The following is an 18,135-nucleotide window of genomic DNA, read 5'->3' as shown; positions in this document are numbered from 1 at the left end:
CACGTACGATGCCTGCATGTGAGATGTCCAGAAGATGCAAATCCAGAGACAGAGGAGTTTCGGAGGCCACCAACGGGACAGTGGGGGGGGGGGTTAGGGAAAGGACAGTGGGGTACAAGGTTCCTCTGGGGGTATGGCACACGGCCCTGTGAACACACTAGAAACCACTGAATTGTGCACCCGGAGCAGGTGCGCTGTGTGGCATGTGAACTAAGCCTGCACTTGGGTTAGCAGAGCCCCAGTAAGGAGGGGGCCGAGGCGTGCAGCAGCCCAGCCTTCCTTTGCCCTGGGAAGGGGGCGACGGCCATCACCTCCACTTCCCATAATTGCCAGTAACCACCCTCCTGGATCCCCCTGTTTGCCGGGCTCCCCGGAGGGCTCCTGGCCTGTGGCCCAGGGGGTCCCACGGCTGTATCCGAGGGGTGTCCAAACCTCCACAGAACCGTGTGGAGCACAGAACGCTCCGGTCAGGACTCCCCAGGCGACAGAGGGGGACAGTACGATTTCAGACGTGACAGCTGCTCCCAAGGGGCAGGGTGGGAGCAGGGGCCCCCAAGTTGGGGTGTGCAGACTCCCGGGGGCCACAGAAAGAATCAAGAGTCGTGGGGAAAGAAATTACATCCTCATTTTCACTGGCCTCTACTTGAGATTTAGACAGGCAGCAAATCACAGCAGTCGGTCGCCAAACCCGTGATCTTGTCACCAATAGAAACGGCACGTCCCGGGAGAGTGGTTGCAAACATCTGGGATATGGTTACACCCCAGGCCTGCCCCCGCCGGAGCAGGGCCAGAGTGCTCAGGAGGACCCTCACACCCACCCTGCTGGTGCCAGCACTGTGCCAAGGACACACGGGGCCCGAGTCCCCATTGACCCCATGGATGCCAGCTCCAGGCTCATGCTGGGAAGGACGCTGGGGCTGTGCAGGTGTCTCCAGACAGAGCGGCGCTGAGAAAACACCTGGAGGGCAGAGGGGAAGCAGGAGGGGCTGAGCGGTGACCGGCACAGAACCCTCCACCTACACCTCCCTGATGACTCAGTGTCCACGGGGCTAGGCCTGTGAGGGGCACACACTCCCTCCCTGCCACTCCCCTGCCAGGGCCTTCCTCTGACCTCAAGCCCTAGGGGACCTGGGGTGACAGTGAGTCACCCAACACGACTCTCGGCCCCCAGAAGCCTTGACACCCCTGGGAGGTAGCCGACAGGGCATGTCTGGGGAGGGGACGGGTCCTGGCTCAACCTCTTCCAGCCCCACCTGACTCCGGCTCTGGGACTCCGGGACTGGCCTGCGGCCTGATACAGGCTTACTCTCTCTGGGAGTCCCCTCCCTCACCTAGCTCTTCCGTCAGGGCCCAGGGCCCAGTTCCTCAGGAAAGCTGGCCAGACCCCACCCCAGTCCCAGATGCCTGTCACAGCCCAGGCTGACAGGCCCTTGAGCTGGGGTTCTCCCGAAACTACTTGGCTCAGCCATCAGCCCGAGTCCTTGAGGCTCGGAGAGGAAGAGCGGAGGGGACGCCGCCCTGAGACCCTCCCCAAACTGCCCACCCAAGGCTCTAACGCCTACTCACAGCGCAGTTCCCACGGGAGGGTCTGCCCTCCCTGCAACGAGGAGTAAACCGGACCGCCTCAGGGCTGGAGGGCTCGACACCCGAAGGAGTTCCGGATGCTTCTGCAGGAGCCCCTCCCCTCTGGCTGCTGTGAGCGGAAGGGAAGGCCTGGAGGCAAGGGTCTGCTGGCCTCCCTGAGGGGGACTCAGAAGCCCCCAGTGCCAAGCCCCGAGGCCTCTCAAGCTCAGACACCCTGGCTCCAGCTTGCCCGGCTGGGGTCCCCAGCCTGGGGTTCTGCACCCCCACACATGTGGGGTGTCCCCAGCCCAGGGCTCTGTTCCATCGGCTGGTGGAGGCAGGGTCCGCATGGTCCCCCCTCCACTCAGGGCCAAACGGGAACTAGCTGGAGGGGGCTGAGCCCCGGCAGCCGGGGCTGGAGATCCGCGCTCACGGGCGCCACCTCCAAGCCCCCCACGTCCGGGGAGCTCGATCCCATCTAAGGCTCTGGCTCCCCACAGTCCTGACAGGCAGGCACAGGGCTGGAGACCGAGGCAGGGTGCCTGCCCGGGGCGCTGGGGGCTGCGTGTGGCCCCCTCCCTCCGAGCAGCAGGACAGCAAGCTCCAGGGGGTTGATGCTCAGACTCAACAGAAAGGCGCGTAAGGCGCAGGGTTGCTGGGCGCCAGTAAGCGCGAGGCGGCTGTTGAAAACAAAGGGCCGGGGAGAAGTAGCAGGTGCACCTGACCGCAGGAAGGGACGCGTCCCTCCTCCCTCTGCCCTGCCTGTGGCCTCCCTGCTCCTCCCTCTCCCTGTCTCTCCCTCTGTCTGTCTCTCCCTCTCCGCTCCCTCTGTCTCTCCCTCTCCCTCTCTGTCTTCCTCCTTCTGTCTCTGTCTCTCCCTCTGTCCCTCTCCCTCTCCCCCTCTCCATCTCTGCCTCTGTCTCCGTCTCTCCCTCTCTGTCTCTGTCTTTCCCTCCCTGTCTGTCCACTGTCTGGCACATTCCTGCACCCCCCCACCCCAACCCCCCCCCCGCCGGTCCTGCTCAGGCCTCCAGCTAACAGGACACTCTGTGCTTGTGAACACTTCATGGCCACTGTCACCAGGGCCGCCTCCAGCCCCGAGAAAACCCTGACCTCTGCTATATTTCTGCCGCATTCTCTTGGGATCCACAATTAATTTCCTCCAGATTGGGCCCCACACCGCAGACACAGCCACTCAGCCCCCACGCTGTCTGGGTGATGTGGGATCCCCAGGGAGCCTCCAGGCAAGGCTGCGGGCTGGGCCCTTCATCCCCAGAATGTTTATCTCCTGTTTGTCCTAACAGGTTGGTTCTGTGCAGACCCAAAGGGTCAGGCTGTGGCCTCCACAGCCAGGGAAGGCCCGACCACCCGCCTGGCGCGGCCCCTCGAGTCTGGCATAGCCGCAGCCATGTTGGCTCCCGCACTTCCCAGGGCGGCCCTGCTCCCCCTCCCTGCACTTAAAACCCATGGAGCCTCTGTGACGTCGCCCTGCCATCCTCTGGGCGTGTGGGGAAGTCCCTCCCCCAAAGGCTTTCCCACACCCGCCAGGTCTCACTGTCAGCCCTGGTTCAGCTCCCTCCATCCCGTCAGCAGTAAAGGGGGACCTATGTGACAGGTGCATGGACATGGCCCCCTCAGCCAGTCCAACGGTCCCACGCTGCCCTGGGGCTATTTGCTGCTATCCCCGGGGCCGGCTCATTGTCAGGCACACAGTAAGTGCTCAATAAATACCTGTGTGGGTCCCAGCTACCCTGCAGACACCACGGCTGTTCTGTCCCTGCCAGTAAAATAGACCTTAACTGCAGCCCATCAAAGTCTGCGCTGCAGGAACTGGACAGGATCCCCTGACCTCCTAGCCGGCGGGCAGTGGCCCGAGTCAACATTTACTCAACACCTACTGTGTGCCCGGCACCGTGCTAGGTACTCAACAGGCAAGAGAAAGGCATCCGCAGTTTATTTCAAGGAATCCACCATCCAACGGGAGAGGCAGCCGGCAAGCGGGGAATCCCGGGGGGTCAGGAGTAGACGCTGGGGCTTCCGTCACTGTGGTGTCCACGATACATTAAAACGTTTACAACTCAATAATAAAAAGACAACCCGAAGCAAGCAAGAGCCCGAACAGACGTGTCTCCAAAGACATCCCAGCGGCCAGTGAGCACGTGAAAAGATGTCCGACGTCACTAATCCTTAAGGAAATGCAGATCCAGACTCCAGGGAGACGTCCCTTCACACCTGCTAGGAGGCTGCGATCACGGGGTGACAGTGACACGTGCGACAGAGATGTGGCGTGGCCGGAACCCGCAACACGGCTGGCGGGAATGCAGAATGGGGCAGCAGCTGCTTGTGAGGTTCATCACAGGGCCGCCGTAGGACCCAAAGGACCCGGCAACCCCACCCCTGGGCACAGAAAGCGGTGTCCACACGAAAGCTTACACGAGAGGGTTGGCGGCCGCACCGTTCACAACGGCCCAAACGTCCACCGACCGATGAACAGACAAGCAAATGTGGCCACGCCAGGGAACATCACTGGGTCTTGGAAAGGAACGGAACCTGGCGCGGGCTCTGGCGTGGGCCCCTGGACGCACCCGGAAACACCGTGCTGAGGGACAGGCCAGCCACAGCCCCTTGGTGACGCCGTCCACCCCAAGGGTCCCGACCCAGCAAATCCAGGGACAGAGAGCGGACCGGCGGTTGCGGAGGGCAGGATGGCTTAATGCACCAGGGGTTTCTTTCTTGGGTGACAAAAACGTTCTAGAACAGGCGGTGCGGAGCTGCGCAGCCCCGTGAACGCACCACAACCCATCAAACTATACGCTTCAAAAGGTAAATTTTAAGCAAAACCACGTCACGACGGCATCATTCATCCGCTCTCGGGGTGCAGGCTTGATACGGAACAACCTCGGGGGCATAATGACAAGCGGGGAAAAGGTGACGGCAGAGCGGGGGCCACGATCCACCGCTGGGGACTTCCACAGGTGTAAACAACCACGTGACGTGACGTCAGCTCGCTCACCGAGCATCTGCGTGCAGCAGGCAGGCGCGCACAGACCTTCATCTGGTCTCCCATCCAGCCTCCGGGAGCCCCCAAGGGGGGGCTTGTGACCAAGGACCTGATGGCTGGGCTCAGTCCCACCTCGTGTGATTCCGTTGCTTCTGGAATCCAAACCTTCCAAGTGACTCGGGAAAGTCACTCCATCCCCCAGCCTTCGTTTCCTTGTCTGTGAAATGGCCTCGTGGGGTGGTGGGGCCGTAAGGTGACCTATTGGCTGCAAAGGGTGAACACAGGGCTGGGACAACAGTCCACGTCCTGTCTCTGTTCCTGATGTCCTCCGCACCCCCACCCCTCAGGGCCACCTGCCTCTTGGCCCGTCTTCATCCTCCACACCTTCCTCCTTCTCAGGCCCGATTCTGATCCTGGCGCTTCTCGCCTCCGGGGCCACTCTCTCCTGACTTTGTGCCACCTCCCAGCCCCCATTCCGATCAGATGCACAACCCCCTGCTCCCTCCACCCTCACCCAGCACGCAGCCTCTCACACCACACACCTTCCACACCAATTCCTGCCCCCAGACGCCGTCCCGGGCACCGCGCACCTGCCCAGCCACTGCCCCCACCCAGACCCAGGCCATCATCTCCCCTCCCCTGGACACGAGCACCCTCTGGGGGTCCCCAGCTTCCACTCTGGTCCCCATTTCCTTCCCCACCCAGCAGCCAGAGTCATTACCCAAAGACACCGGCACAAACAGCAAGGGCCCAGCAGTTGTATCGCAGAGAGACCAAGGCTCACGCTCACATAAGAACCTCTCCGTGAGAGTCTGCAGGCGCTGTGTCCATCATAGCCCCGAACGGGAAACGCCCCGGATGCCCCTGAACTGTGATGGGTATGGAAGCCATGGTCCAAGCACACGCTCACCCCGGACACCGGTCAGCAGTGAAGAGGAACGAAGTCTGGGCGCACACAACGAGCTGGATGGGTCTCCCGAGAACCGCAGTGAGTGAAAAAAGCCAGTCCCCGTAGGTTGCATACCCCACGATTCCGTGTATAGAACATTCCGGAAATGAGAAAATGACAAGATGGGGAGCAGAGGAGTGGGTGCCAGGGACGAGAGGGGGGAGGGTGCGGCTCTGAAAGGGTGGCAGGCTGGGGGGTGGAGGGGTCCCGGCTGCTGAAACCCAGTGTCCATATTGATATCCCGGCCTCAACGCTGCGTGGTCCTTCTGTCAGGTGTTACTTTGGGGAGACGGTGGAGGGCACAACCGCGGGAGTCTAGGGGCATCTTGAAATTAAAACTTAATTATTCAAAAGCAGGAACACCACGGGGTGCTGCTGACCTGCCTAAACCCTTCAGCGCCCTTCCTGCCCTTCCTGCCGTGGCCTGGAATATGTGCTCACACCCTCCCTCCTCTCACCCTCTTCCTCCAGTTCAGAACCACACCTGTTCCAGCCTCAGGGCCCTTGCCCTGCTGTTCTCCCTTCACACACCGCCCCCCCCACTGCCCCCTGCCCTCTGCCCCCACTGCTTTTGGAGGGACTGTCATCCATGCATCAGCCAACCAGAATTTCTGCAGATTTCCCTGCTACAAGGCCACAGGGAGGAACCCGCAAGAGCCAGTCTCTGCCCCCTCAGAGACTCCAGTGCATGGGGAGGGGGACAGGACAACCACAGAGGCCAGTAATTACAGTGCCCGGGAGCACGCACGCACAGAGGCCCAGAGGCACTCTGGGGGTCTGAGGAGGGGCGCCCCGCACCATCCTCCCCAAAGTGCGTTTCAACCACAGCTCCCCAGATCCACCCACAGGGAGCCAGGCCTTTGAACTCACCAGCGAGCAACCAGCTGGCCGGGGGCGGGGCCCCAGAAAGGTCACGCACGGTCCCCAGGCGGACAGTGGGACGCCAGCTCGCGGCCCCTCGAGGACCAAGAAAGCCTGCACTGGCTTATCATACAGGCCTCCCAGGGAGGCCCCCGCCTGGTGCTCCTGGGAACACCCCGCTGAAAATCCCTCCCGGGCTCCTTACGGTGAGACCTCCCCTCAGCCACCTTCAAGGGCTCCTTTCCTGCCCTTGTTTGTCCCCAACCCACAGAGGCGGACGGGGAGCGGTGGGTGATTCTCAGGTCTGGTCCTCAGGACCCCTGCCCTGGATGGCCCCAGATGTGTGCCCTGGGCTAGATTCCCTCCTGGGGAGTCTATCCAGGGGCCTTGGGTGGGAGGTTTGAAGCGGACCACAAGATGTTGAGACTGTGTCAGCACCCCAACTTCCTAGGACTCGCTGGGCCTCAGTTTCCCCTGCAGAATGGAGGAGTCATGCCTTCCTCCCAGAGGCACCGAGTGAAAGAAGGCACAGGTGGCTCCCAGCTCATGGCCAGACTGCGGACACCAGGCCTATGGACCTGGTGGGGAGGGCACGGGATGAAGTCCTAAGGATCACATGCTGCCTGGTGGGGCAGACGGCCGAGTCCCGGCAGGACAAACTCAGGACTGTGAGGCCTTGGAGAGAGAAGGGGTGTGTTCAGGGGAGGGGAGGTGGGGAGGCCAGCTCTGCTCCCTCCAGCCTTTTCTCTGTACCCACAGGTCAGAGCCTGCTGGCTCCGGCCTTCCTCCCGTGTCCCACCTGCCGTGTGCGGTGATGGTCACGTCCGTGTGTCTGGGCACCTGTGGAGAACGGGAGGGTTCCTATCCTGGGGTCCACAGAGAAGTCTCAGGGAGTCCATGAACCCCCACAAGTACCGACAAAATGCCTCATGTGTGCAGGGCCCTGCGTGTGTCCTGGGAGAGGACCCTCAGCCTCGCCATGCTCTCGGAGGAACCCGGGAGAACCCACAAGTTTATGAAATGCTGAGCGAAGGGTCACCGAAGGCCGGGGTTCAGGAGACCGGGCCATCCTTCCCTACCTCTGCATGACTGTGAGACCGCGGGCGCCTCCCTGGGCCTCAGCGCCCTCAACTGGAGAGCCAGCGGGTGGCTGAGATGACTGTCCCCTCAGGAGGTGCCCTCACCTCAGCGGGTGCTGCAGACTGCTCTAGTGTGCCCCCTCCCCTCACCGGCCCTGTGACCTCGCCAAGCCCGGCCATCCTATGAGCATCCCTTCTCCTGTCTTACGTGGGAGCGCATGCCCTGCTTCACGGCGCTACTTTAAAAACTAGAAGGAGCAACGTTGGGGCGCCTGGGTGGCTCAGTCGGCTAAGCATCCGACTCTTGGTTTCGGCTCAGGTTCGCAGGATCAAGCCCCACATTGGGTTCTGCGTGGACAGTGCGGAGCTTGCTTGGGATTCCCTCTCTCCCTCCCTCTCTGCCTCCCCATGCTCTCTCATGCTCTCTTTCTCAGAATAAATAAGCTTAAAAAAAATAAAATAAACAAAAGGAGCAAGGACTCTGGGAAGGCACACAGGCCGGTACCCGGAACAAAGCGGACGTTCAAAAACTGAGAGTGTCCTTCTTGCAGAGGAATCTCCACGGCTCTGGGGTTCGACGTGAGCATGTTTGTGCTTCGGAGCACTTTCAAACTGAAGTCCGCGAGACCCTGTAGCGGGTTGGCCAGTGTCCCCCAGACAGACACGTCCACACCCTAACCTCAGTGCCTGTGAATGTGTGCTCACACGGGTAAAGGGTCCCTGTAGGTGCAATGAAGTTAAGGATCTCCAGAGACCGTCCTGGATTTGGGCTGGGCCCTAAATCCAGGGACTGGCGTGGCCGTAAGGAAGGAGGAGGAGAGGGCAGAGACAGGAGGGGCTGCATGGCGACAGGCCGGCACACAGCAGCTCTCCTCCTTGCTGTAACATGGGCACGGTGCTTAAAAATCTGCAAGTCTATTTGTTTTTCTTTTTTTTAATGAAGTACAACATGTACTTCATGAGCCACTTGACCCGGAGTTTGAAGAACTGTCCAGAGCGGCGGCTCTCGGCCCTGACGGCTCCCATCACGTTCCTGGGCCAGGAGGCCACCCTCCCAGAGCCAGGCTGCTGTGGTGCCAGGCAGAACCCCAGCAAGGCTCTTCACGGCCACCCTCTCAGTGATGCCCTGGACGAGTGCCCCCCCCCCCCACCTCAGCTACACATCAGGATCTCCGGGACAGTTTTAAAAGAATCCCAATCCCAGACCACCTCAGTCGGCATCTCTGGGTGGGGCCCAGGCATCAGCATTTTCCCAAGCAGCCAGATTCCATGTGCAGCAGAGATTAGGAGCCAGACTAGGAGCTCCCGCATGCGAGCCACCTGGGCGTCTTGCACACATGCAGCTTCTGGCCCTGGAGACCCCCGTGCAGGGGTGGGGAAGAGGGACCAAGATTCCAGGGGTGGGAGAGAGGGGCCAAGATTCTGCATTTCTAAGGGGATGATCTCAAGGGGACCATCCCAGGGATTCTGCTGTGCACCTGGGGTTAAGAAGCACCAGCCTTGGGGCGCCTGGGTGGCTCAGTGGGTTGAGCGTCCAACTTCAGCTCAGGTCATGATCTCATGGCTCATGAGTTTGAGCCCCGCGTTGGGCTCTGTGCTGACAGCTCAGAGCCTGGAGCCTGTTTTGGAATCTGTGTCTCACTTTTCTCTCTGCCCCTCCCCCACTTAGGATCCTGTGTCTCCCTCTTTCTCTCTGTCCCTCCTCCACTCACACTCTGTCTCTCAAAAATAAATGAACATTAAATAAAGAAGCACCAGCCTCCAGCCGTGCTTCTAAAGGTGCAGTCCCCAGACCAGCAGCAGCAGCAGCACCCAATGAAACTTGTTAGAAATGGACATTATCAGACAGCATCTCCGGCCAGAAATGCAGGGGTGAGGCAACAATCTGCTTTCTGCACCTTCTGGGTGATTCTGACGCAGAGTCAAGTTTGCAAAGCACTTGCCTCGAGTAGCAACAGTAGGGGACCAGCAGCCTGCCCAGCCAGCAGCACAGATGACCTGGGTGTTTCCAGAGGCCTCCAGGAGCACCAGGGAGCTCCCCTGGGTCACCCCCGGGAAGGTGGGAGCCGGCACATGTTGACAAGGAGTGTCATGATTCCATCACAGAGAACATGCCTCCTGCAGGGTCAACAGACTCGGGGCAAAAATCCCCTTCCCACCACCGGAGCTCAGCAGACCCCTCCCCTGGGATGCCTCTGCTGCTCAAGGACACACACGTCCCCCTTCCCTTCTCAGAACCCTCACCTGCAGTGTTTCCATCAGTCCCCAAACTCTGGAATGAGAAACCCCTGATTATCGTACACATTTTTGTCTCACATCCAGACTTTTTGGTACAAGTCACATCCCCCTGTTTCTTGTACATTCCTGCAAGCTATGTTCGGCACACTGGCTGCTACTGACTGAATGTCTGTGTCCCCTAAATTCAGAGGTCATAAATGAGATGCTGTTAGAAGGTGGGACCTTCAGGGGTGGTGAGGTTATGGGGGTGGGGCCCTCATGAATGGGATCAGTGTCCTGATAAAGGAGCCCCCAATCGGCCAACATCTTGATCTCAAACTTCCCAGCCTCCAGAGCTGGGAGAAACACACACTGTCATTTAGAAGCACCGCCCACCCCCCCCCCCCCCCGACCTGTGGTAATTTGCAACGGCTCGAACAGACGAAGACACAGTCAGACTCAGCAACTATTTCCAGGTTGATTCACTGAAGGTCGACCTGAACTGTTCTGTCTTTGCACCTCGAACGTAGTAGGGGCTCAGTAAATGCTTCTCAACAACCCAACAAATCGAGCCAAGGCAACCGTAGCGGTAAAGAGAGTTACGACACGGGTAGATAAAGGGCTGCTTGTTTTTCTGCATCTTTTCCAGGACTTTGGAACGCTGCTCACTACACAGTGCTCCAGCCGTGTCCTCCAGCCATGGCTGCATCGCAGCCTCACATCATGAGAACACCCTTGGGACGGATTCACTTCATTCTATGCCATCCGCCTCACTCATGGGAAACACTGGCAAGGCCTCTTACCAGCAATGACAGCACCAAGAGCAAAACAAACCCCATCAGGGACTTGTAACAGTGATGCCTTCAGAGAATTTTCAGTGAGGCTGACCTTTCAGTGAGACAGGAGGGTCTCAGGGAACATTTTCCCTTTAACTATCAATGCCCGGGTGTAAGTTCTTGTAATGAGATGGACGTGTGGCAGGATGGTGAGTGAAATTACCCCGTATACGGCCTTGGCACACTTCATTCACTCCACAAACAGCATGCTGGCACCATTGTAGTCACCGGACACACAGTGGTGACCAGCATGGACCCACCCCTCCCTGCGTGAAGCTCACACTCTAACAGAACCTTCTGTGGCGGTGGACACATTCCGCATGGTCCATGAGAGCTGCCAGATCCGTGTTGCTATCAAACACTTGGAATGTGGCTGCTGAGATTGAGGCACTGAATATCTAACTTTCATTTCATCATAATTAATTGAAATAGCCATATGTGGCCAGCAGCCACTGTGCTGGGCAGGGTTGTTCTAGATGAGTACTCCAGTGGTGCTGATTTAAGGAGGAAGGTGGCCCAGTAGTCTTTCGCGGGTTGGTACAGACAAGACCATTCCTCTGCCTGCCTCTGGTGCGCCTATAACCACGCACAGTCCGTGAGAACTGAGACACACACAACCTGAGGTAGAGATGAACCTCAGACTCAGAGCACCTTGTACAAGTCTTACCAAAGACCTCACCTGGACCCGCCCCGCTAGCCAGGAGATGCTCTCTCAGGTCACCAGCAGACACCTGGAGGCACCCAACTTTTTCGGAAAACAGGACAGTATCGAGATGCAAACAGCCAATGCCCCGGTGGTGGTATTCCTTGGAGTGTGGCCCCCAGACAGCAACAGGGTGGGAACGGGCAAACTTCTCATGGCCAAATGTGCTGGACGGGTCAGGGCCAGGCAGTCACTGGCCGGGAGGCTCAGTTGGGCACCCTGGTCGTTAGAGGTGGTGTGGGGGAGGAAGGAGAGCAAAGCCATGGCGGCACGTGTGTGGCGCTCTCCAAGGTGCTGAAGAGACCGGCCGCTCCCCTCCTATCCTATGCAAAGACTCGGTGGACCCAGAAAAACCCCTGGTCTGATGCCTAGAGCCTGTTTGAAGCACAGCCAGGACCCCAGGCGGCCCTTGCCTTCACCCACCACGTGCCTCACACAAGCCAGGAGACTACAAATTGGCGAGGTGGCTGGTCTAAGAGAGGGTGACCACTGTGGAAATTCCAAACACACATCGCCCCCTGTGGATCCCACGAATCCACACATCCTGTGATATGTGGTCATCAAAGGACACTGTGAGTGTTACATCCACAGCCATCAGCCCATAATCGATAGCCAGCTGTCCTTACGGTTGTGCAGGCCCGGGGGGAAACCGGGGAGGGAAAAGAGCCCCGAAGAGACGCAACAGAGGCTCCTGGCCCTGCCCGACAGCTGTGTTAACTGTTTCCGTCAGCCAGGGCTGCTCACTAATACCTGGTGGGGCAGCTATTTCCAGAGGGTGCTGACCCTGGCCTCCTTGCCAGCTTGGGTACAGCTCCTGATATAAAGCGCCCAACTCTGGCTCCAGGGCTATGTTGGGTGAGGGGTGCTCAGTAACACTTCTTCCTCAGCTATTATTGGCAACAAAGAACTAGTTATTTGCTTTTTCTTCCTGCGTTCACCTCCTGGAGCCTTTTCCCTTGCCAAAGTGGCTGAACCAGAATCTCTGAGGAGATGCTTTTATCTCCAATAGCTGAGTGCTTCTTTTGTTTCTGAAACGAACTCCCATTGGCCTGTGTCTGGTGTCCCCGACCTGCTTCCTCCCTAACCTGGGACCTGGCACTGGGATTTTCTTTTTTAAAAAGGTTGCCTTCACATATTCACGGCCTAGCGTCAAAAATATGCCCAATGGTCATTTATTTTGATTGGATATGGGCTTCTTCCCCCTTAAAAGGGGGCATGAACTGCATAAACACGTGTTTAAAGTGGAAACTAAGCCTCCCGCTCCATCTGTAACCTGAGCCTCGTCGTGTAAGGCTGGCACTCTCCCCACACAGGCACAGGGGCTCCTGGAGCAGCAGTCGGGAGGGGTTTGGAGGGTACACGTGGCTGTGTTTTGGGGGACAGGGTGGAAACATCTCCGGGTGACAGGTGTATTGTGCGTGCGTGTGCGCACAGGCGCAGAGGGCCCGGGATTTTGACTGTGGGCGTGTGTGATTCGTGTGGGCCGAGGGATCTGGGCCAGTGAACGGAATCTGCATTTGAGGGGGGAGGCCTGGTACGTGAGATGACTCACATCTTTCGGGCTGTGGGAGGGTTTATTTGTGGGGGTAACTTTGGTCCGAGGGGTCCTGTGTACATGGCACCAGGAGGAAATGTTTACCTGTGTGGCCAAGCGCAGGGGTGTAGAGAAGTGGAGAAGGGGCGGTGCGTGCAGGCGGGGCAGCGGGGGGAACACCCGGGGGGGCGCCTGTGCCTTTGCCTACAGCTCCTGGCTGCCACGCCCAGAGGAGAAGCAGGGTGCGGAGGAAGAGGAAGGAACGAGGAGGTAGTTTTGCACAAGGGAGTTTAGAGAACGTGTTCCACACAAAACCACAGGCTCTGGAATCGCTGTCCTGAGTGCGAATCCTGATGCCGCCCTGCACCCACCAGCCAAATCATCTCATCTCTCCACGCCTCTGCTTCCCAGTGTGGGAAATGGGAAGGACAAGAAAATCCACCCTGCATCCACCCAGGTACGGGAATGAAGTGCTATCACCCTGCAAACACTGGCCACACGGCTGGCACACGGTAAGTGTTTAATATCGCCACTTATCATCATTTTCGTTATTACCATGATCACACCTGGCTATCGGTCCTGGTAACGGTCACTGTAAGCGACGCTCATTGAACGTGTGCTGTGATAAAAGAATAGTGATAAGTAAAAGTCAATGCTCACTACATCCCTGGCACAGCCACACACGCCACCTCAATTAATCCCCACCTACTTCACAGATATTATTACCAGCCCTTCATACAGATGAAGCAACAGAGGCTCAGAGAAGTCAAGTAGCTTGTCTGAGCTCACAAAGCCCAAATGGCTACAACTCTATACAGCATGTGCTCGTGCCGCCCCGTGCCCCCAGGGTCTCACCCTCTCCACAGGGTCACCCCACAGACCGCAGAAGTCACTCAGCCCACGTCCACAGAAAACGCCTGCCTTGCACTTGGGGGAGGACAAACCTGGAAGGGGAGGAGTTGGCAGAAGCGGCCCCAGTTGAAATGGAGTCCATACCAATTCCAGCCAAATGTAGAATATGTTTGCCATGAGCGCATCATTCATGAAAATCGCCGTTTCCCCAAGTCAGCACTGGAACCTGTGCTGAGGTTCAGGAGCTGTGCTGATACCTGCCCCATATTCCCACGCCTTGTGCAAAGGAAACGTCGGACTGGAGTCGGGACCGTGAACTCATTAAACCTCCGCCTGCCCTCCCTGGAAGCATGAGCCGCCACGCCCACCGGCATCCCGACCCAGAGCTGCGACACCCCCACTTTGGTTCTGCTGGCCTGACGGACTGCTAGAGGATACACATTCTCCACAGTCACTTCCTTCCTGATGAGAAGCACAGACCGCGTTGTAGAAAGGTGGCCCCAGATGTCTGGCCTGATTATCCCAGGCCAAAAGGGTCAATTCGATTTTCCATCATGCCGTATCACCAACCAGAAGGGAGCAGTCAGCCCTGGCGTCCTGTGCCTGTAAGCCTGCCTCGGTTGGCCTACAGGTGGTGTAATGTGGGGACACATCAAGGTTCCAACTGTGACTCTGCTGCCACAGGCTGGGGGGCTCTGGCCTGTCCCATGGGCCCCTGGGTCTCTCTGGCGTCATCTGTAAAATGGACATGGTCCCCCCCCTCCACCGTGGGAGACTCCAGCGGGGCAATGTGGAGGGAGGGAAGTACTTTAGGGAGCAGAGTCCTGTGTCACTGACTGGATAGGGGATACAGATCCAAGAACACTGACCAATGGAAGGAAGCATTTCTCACATCAACACATTGAACCCTAAACTCACGGCCAGCCACAGCATCAGATCCTCTCCCCCTCCCCGCACCCCCCCCCCCACCCGGTAAACACAATGGAACCATCACCTTTCCCTCTAGAGTGGAAGCTCTCTGAGGGCAACAATTTTTGTCTGCTTCACTCGCGGCTGGTTTCCCAGAGCCCAGAGCACCCGCTCATAGCAAGGGCTCAGTAGATATCTGTTGAACGGAGAACGGATTTCTGTGGGCCACCCAAGATGTCTGGGGAAGCTGGGCAGCCTAGAGAGCTGGACCTCACTCTTAGATATTCCAGGGAGTTCCACAGAGACAGGGGCTTGGCTCCTCTCCTCCCCAGGCTCCCATATGAGGCCTAGAAACCGCTTTCCTGGCTCAGGCACAGCTGGGAACACCTCTGGAGGGACTGATCCGCAGAGCAGCATGGGCAGAGCCCCCAGGGTGACAACTACCCTTGGGCTCCCAAAGAGCCCAGCTGGGAGCGCCAGGCTGCTGAGCCGCCCACCTCAGCCACCCACATCTGCTGCCCAAGCCTCGCCGTGTGCACGCGGGCGCGCGCACGCACGCGCACGCATGCACACACACGGCCTAGAACCCGGAGAGGGCTGTCTGCTCGGTCCAGCCCCTGCACTCCAGGGTCCAGAAGGCTCTCCAACCTGCTCCCTGAAAACAACAACAGCAAAGAGGCCGCCTGGGACGGGGCTGGGCACGGCTTTGACAGGCAGGAGCATTATATAATTAACTGCCCCCCACGCCTCCTCCCCTTTGAGTAATGATGAACCCTGCCTCTCAGTTGCATAAGCCAAAATAATAATTACTCTCCAGCCCTCCATCACTCCTGGATGTGGCCAGGGAGCAGGTGTCTAGTGCCTGCTTCCTAAGATGTGGAGGCAGCAAGCAGGCAGGGAGAAGACCACACGTCCGTTCATGATTTCCATGCCCAGCAGAAGCACACAAGTCACCGCTGCGCCCCACGCCTTTCCCAGGCATCCATGCCTGAAAAATTAGCAAGCCGCCAAGAGGGAGGCACAGAGCCACTTCTGAGGATAAGCTCCCAGGTGGGGGAAGGGGGCATCTGGAGAGCTGGCTTGTTCGGGGTCTGGCTTCCAGGAACAGAAAATGCTCCATGCCTGTCGGATGCAAGGAGGAGTGGACACCGGAGTGTCCGGGACAGGGGCACAGCTGCAAAGGAGCCCCGGCCGAGGCTCCCTGCACGGAAACCATCTTACAGCCAGGACAGGCGGGCGGGCTCGGCCCTGAATGTGGTGGCATGTTAGAATGAAGGCACAGAGCATTCCCTAAACTAACGGCAAAATGATTCAGCCACTGGAAGGCGAGATTCCTGGGCCTCCTCCTCCCTCCCTCCAGCAGCCTCTCTGGCTGCGCTAGCCCGCGTCCAACCACCTAGAAGTTTATTGCCGTGTTGTGTTGCTTTGGGTTTGTGCTCCTCTCCCAATCGCTCCCTCTCCATTGGCTTGGGTTCATGAGGACTAAGGGAGGCCTCTCGGCACCGCAGGAAAACAAGAGGCAGAGCTGGGGCCCGACTCCGGGAGGCCAGCACTGAGGGAGCTCTGCCAGCAAGGGGGAGGGGCCCTCTCCCAGCTCCCCTCTGCCCTTGGTGGGTCCCAGAGGAGGCCGTGAGCCCAGGGCCCGGGGCGAGTCTGGCCTTTCCAGCAGGTCTCTGGCCTGCGCTTGGATGATGCACTGACCCTCCACTCAGCTCCACGGCTCCGGGGCTGGCTCTGCTCCTGGAAAGCCCCCAGTACCCTTCCCCTGGCACAGGGGCGCTGTCCCCCCACCAGGCCATGGGGCAACCTGTAGCCAGGGCAACTGTGGCCTCCAGGAAGCCCCGGGAAATGCCCCGGGTGCTCACGGCCCCCCCGCTGGAGGGAGAAGCTCAACTTCCCCAGAGGTAAACAGAAGAGGCAAGAGAAGAAGGTCCCTCCTCCTCCTCCCCTCAGCCCCTGGCCCGGCCCCCCCCCCACCCCCGGGCGGCACCTACCTCCGTCTGAGTAGGTCTCTGTGCCATAGCCGTCCTGCAGGCCGTTGCTCCAGGTCCCTTCGTACTTGGCCCCGTTGCCCGTGCACTCCCGCACCCCGTAGCGCCCCTTAAATCCGTGCGTCCACTCGCCCTTGTACACCCACTTCCCCTTGCTCTCCAGGCCGATGCCGTGGCGCTTGCCCTGCGCCCAAGTGCCCTGGTACGTGTTGCCGCTGGGCCAGGTGTAGACGCCCAGCACCTCGAAGCCGTGGCTCCACGAGCCGGTGTATTCGCCTTGGCCCTTGGGGCCGGTGCAGACGCCATGGCCGTGCGCCTTGCCGTCCTCCCAGCCTCCACAGTAGGACCCTCCATCGTCAAAATTAAACCTACCCCCACTGGACATGCATGTAACTCGGTTTGCAAATCCCGCAAACGGTGAAAAAAAAAAAAAAAAAAAAACCAAGGCGATCAACAAACCGGATTCTTGGTTGGCTGGCTGGCTGGTTTTGTTTTGCTTTTTTTTTTTTTTTTTTTTTTTAAAGGAAGAATAGAGAAAGCGAAAAAACACAGCGAGCAGATCCCGGGCGGCGGGAGGCCGCGGCGCCGGCTTCGGCGGAATTTAAGTCAATTGGGGGCGATTATTCCTTTTCGAGCTGCGCCGCGGAGCCTGACCAGCGTCTCGCGCTCCCGCTGGAGACAGGACCGGAGGGGAGGAGGGAGGGGGAGGGGAGGGGAGGGGGAGGGAGGGGGCAGGAGCAGGAGCGTCTGGTGCAAACGGCTCCACCTCAGCGGCAAGTGCCCCTCGGAGGCGAGCCCGCCGGGCTGGCCGCGCAGGCCGGGGCGGAGACGGCGGGCGGCTCAGGCCCGGGGCGCAGCCCCCCACCTGCGGCTGCCGCGCTGCGGGCGCCCGAGGGCGGCGGCGGGGCCCGCGGGCGGCGGCGGCACGGGCGGCGGCGCGGGCGGCTGCACCATATTGGGGGCCGCGGGCCGGGCCGGGCGGCGGCGGCGGCGGCGGCGACGGCGGCGGCGGCGGCAGCAGCAATGCGGCGGGGCGGGCGGGCGGGCGGCGGCGGCGGCGGCGTGCGCTCCGGGCCCGGCTCGCGCGCTCGGGCCGGCGCGGCGCGCGCACCCGCACCACACCCGCGCCCCCGACCCGCGCGCCCCCGGCCCACACCCTGCCCGCGCGCCCCGCACCCCACCGGCGCTCCCTCACCCCCACCCCCGATCCGCTCCCCTCCTGCGCCCGCGCGCCCCCGTCCCGGCTCCCCGGCTCCTCGGCTCGCGAGTCGCCCTTGCGCGCCCCCGACCGGGCCCTCCGCCCGCGCACCTCCCCACCCGCCCCCGACCCAGCCCGCTGCCCGAGCGTCTCCCACCCGCGCGCCCCCGCACCAGCTTCCCGCCGGCGCGCCCGCCCCACCCAACCCCGACCCGCGCGCGCCCGAACCGGCCCCCTGCCCCCGGCGCGCGGGCGATCTGGAGAGGGGCGCTGCGGCGCCGGGGCGGAGAGCGCAGGGCGCGGGCGGGGACCCCCGGCGCCCGCCCTCCCGCACCCCCTACGCGGCGCTCCCGCCCGCCCCGCTTCCCCCTTGCCGGGCCGGCCTGGAAATTGGGGTCCAGACAGGTCGCCCCAGCACCCCCCCCCTTTCCCGGGACTTAGA

At 60.3% G+C, this 18,135-nt stretch overlaps 1 protein-coding gene across 1 annotated transcript in view; it reads right to left on the bottom strand.

Annotated features, from left to right (window-relative positions):
• The window catches only part of JPH3 (junctophilin 3), a 77,607-nt gene extending 60,254 nt beyond the window's left edge, over positions 1-17,353 (bottom strand). Inside the window, 1 exon segment of the mRNA XM_003998322.6 lies at positions 16,499-17,353. Coding sequence (XP_003998371.2) covers positions 16,499-16,880 — 382 coding nt within the window. The 5' untranslated portion in view covers positions 16,881-17,353.
• Between the last annotated feature and the right edge of the window lie 782 nt (positions 17,354-18,135).

The sequence above is a fragment of the Felis catus genome, chromosome E2, assembly GCF_018350175.1.
Source record: "Felis catus isolate Fca126 chromosome E2, F.catus_Fca126_mat1.0, whole genome shotgun sequence".
Lineage (NCBI taxonomy): Eukaryota > Metazoa > Chordata > Mammalia > Carnivora > Felidae > Felis > Felis catus.
Note: the sequence above shows the minus strand (reverse complement) of the source record. Positions and strands in the feature narration are given on the sequence as shown.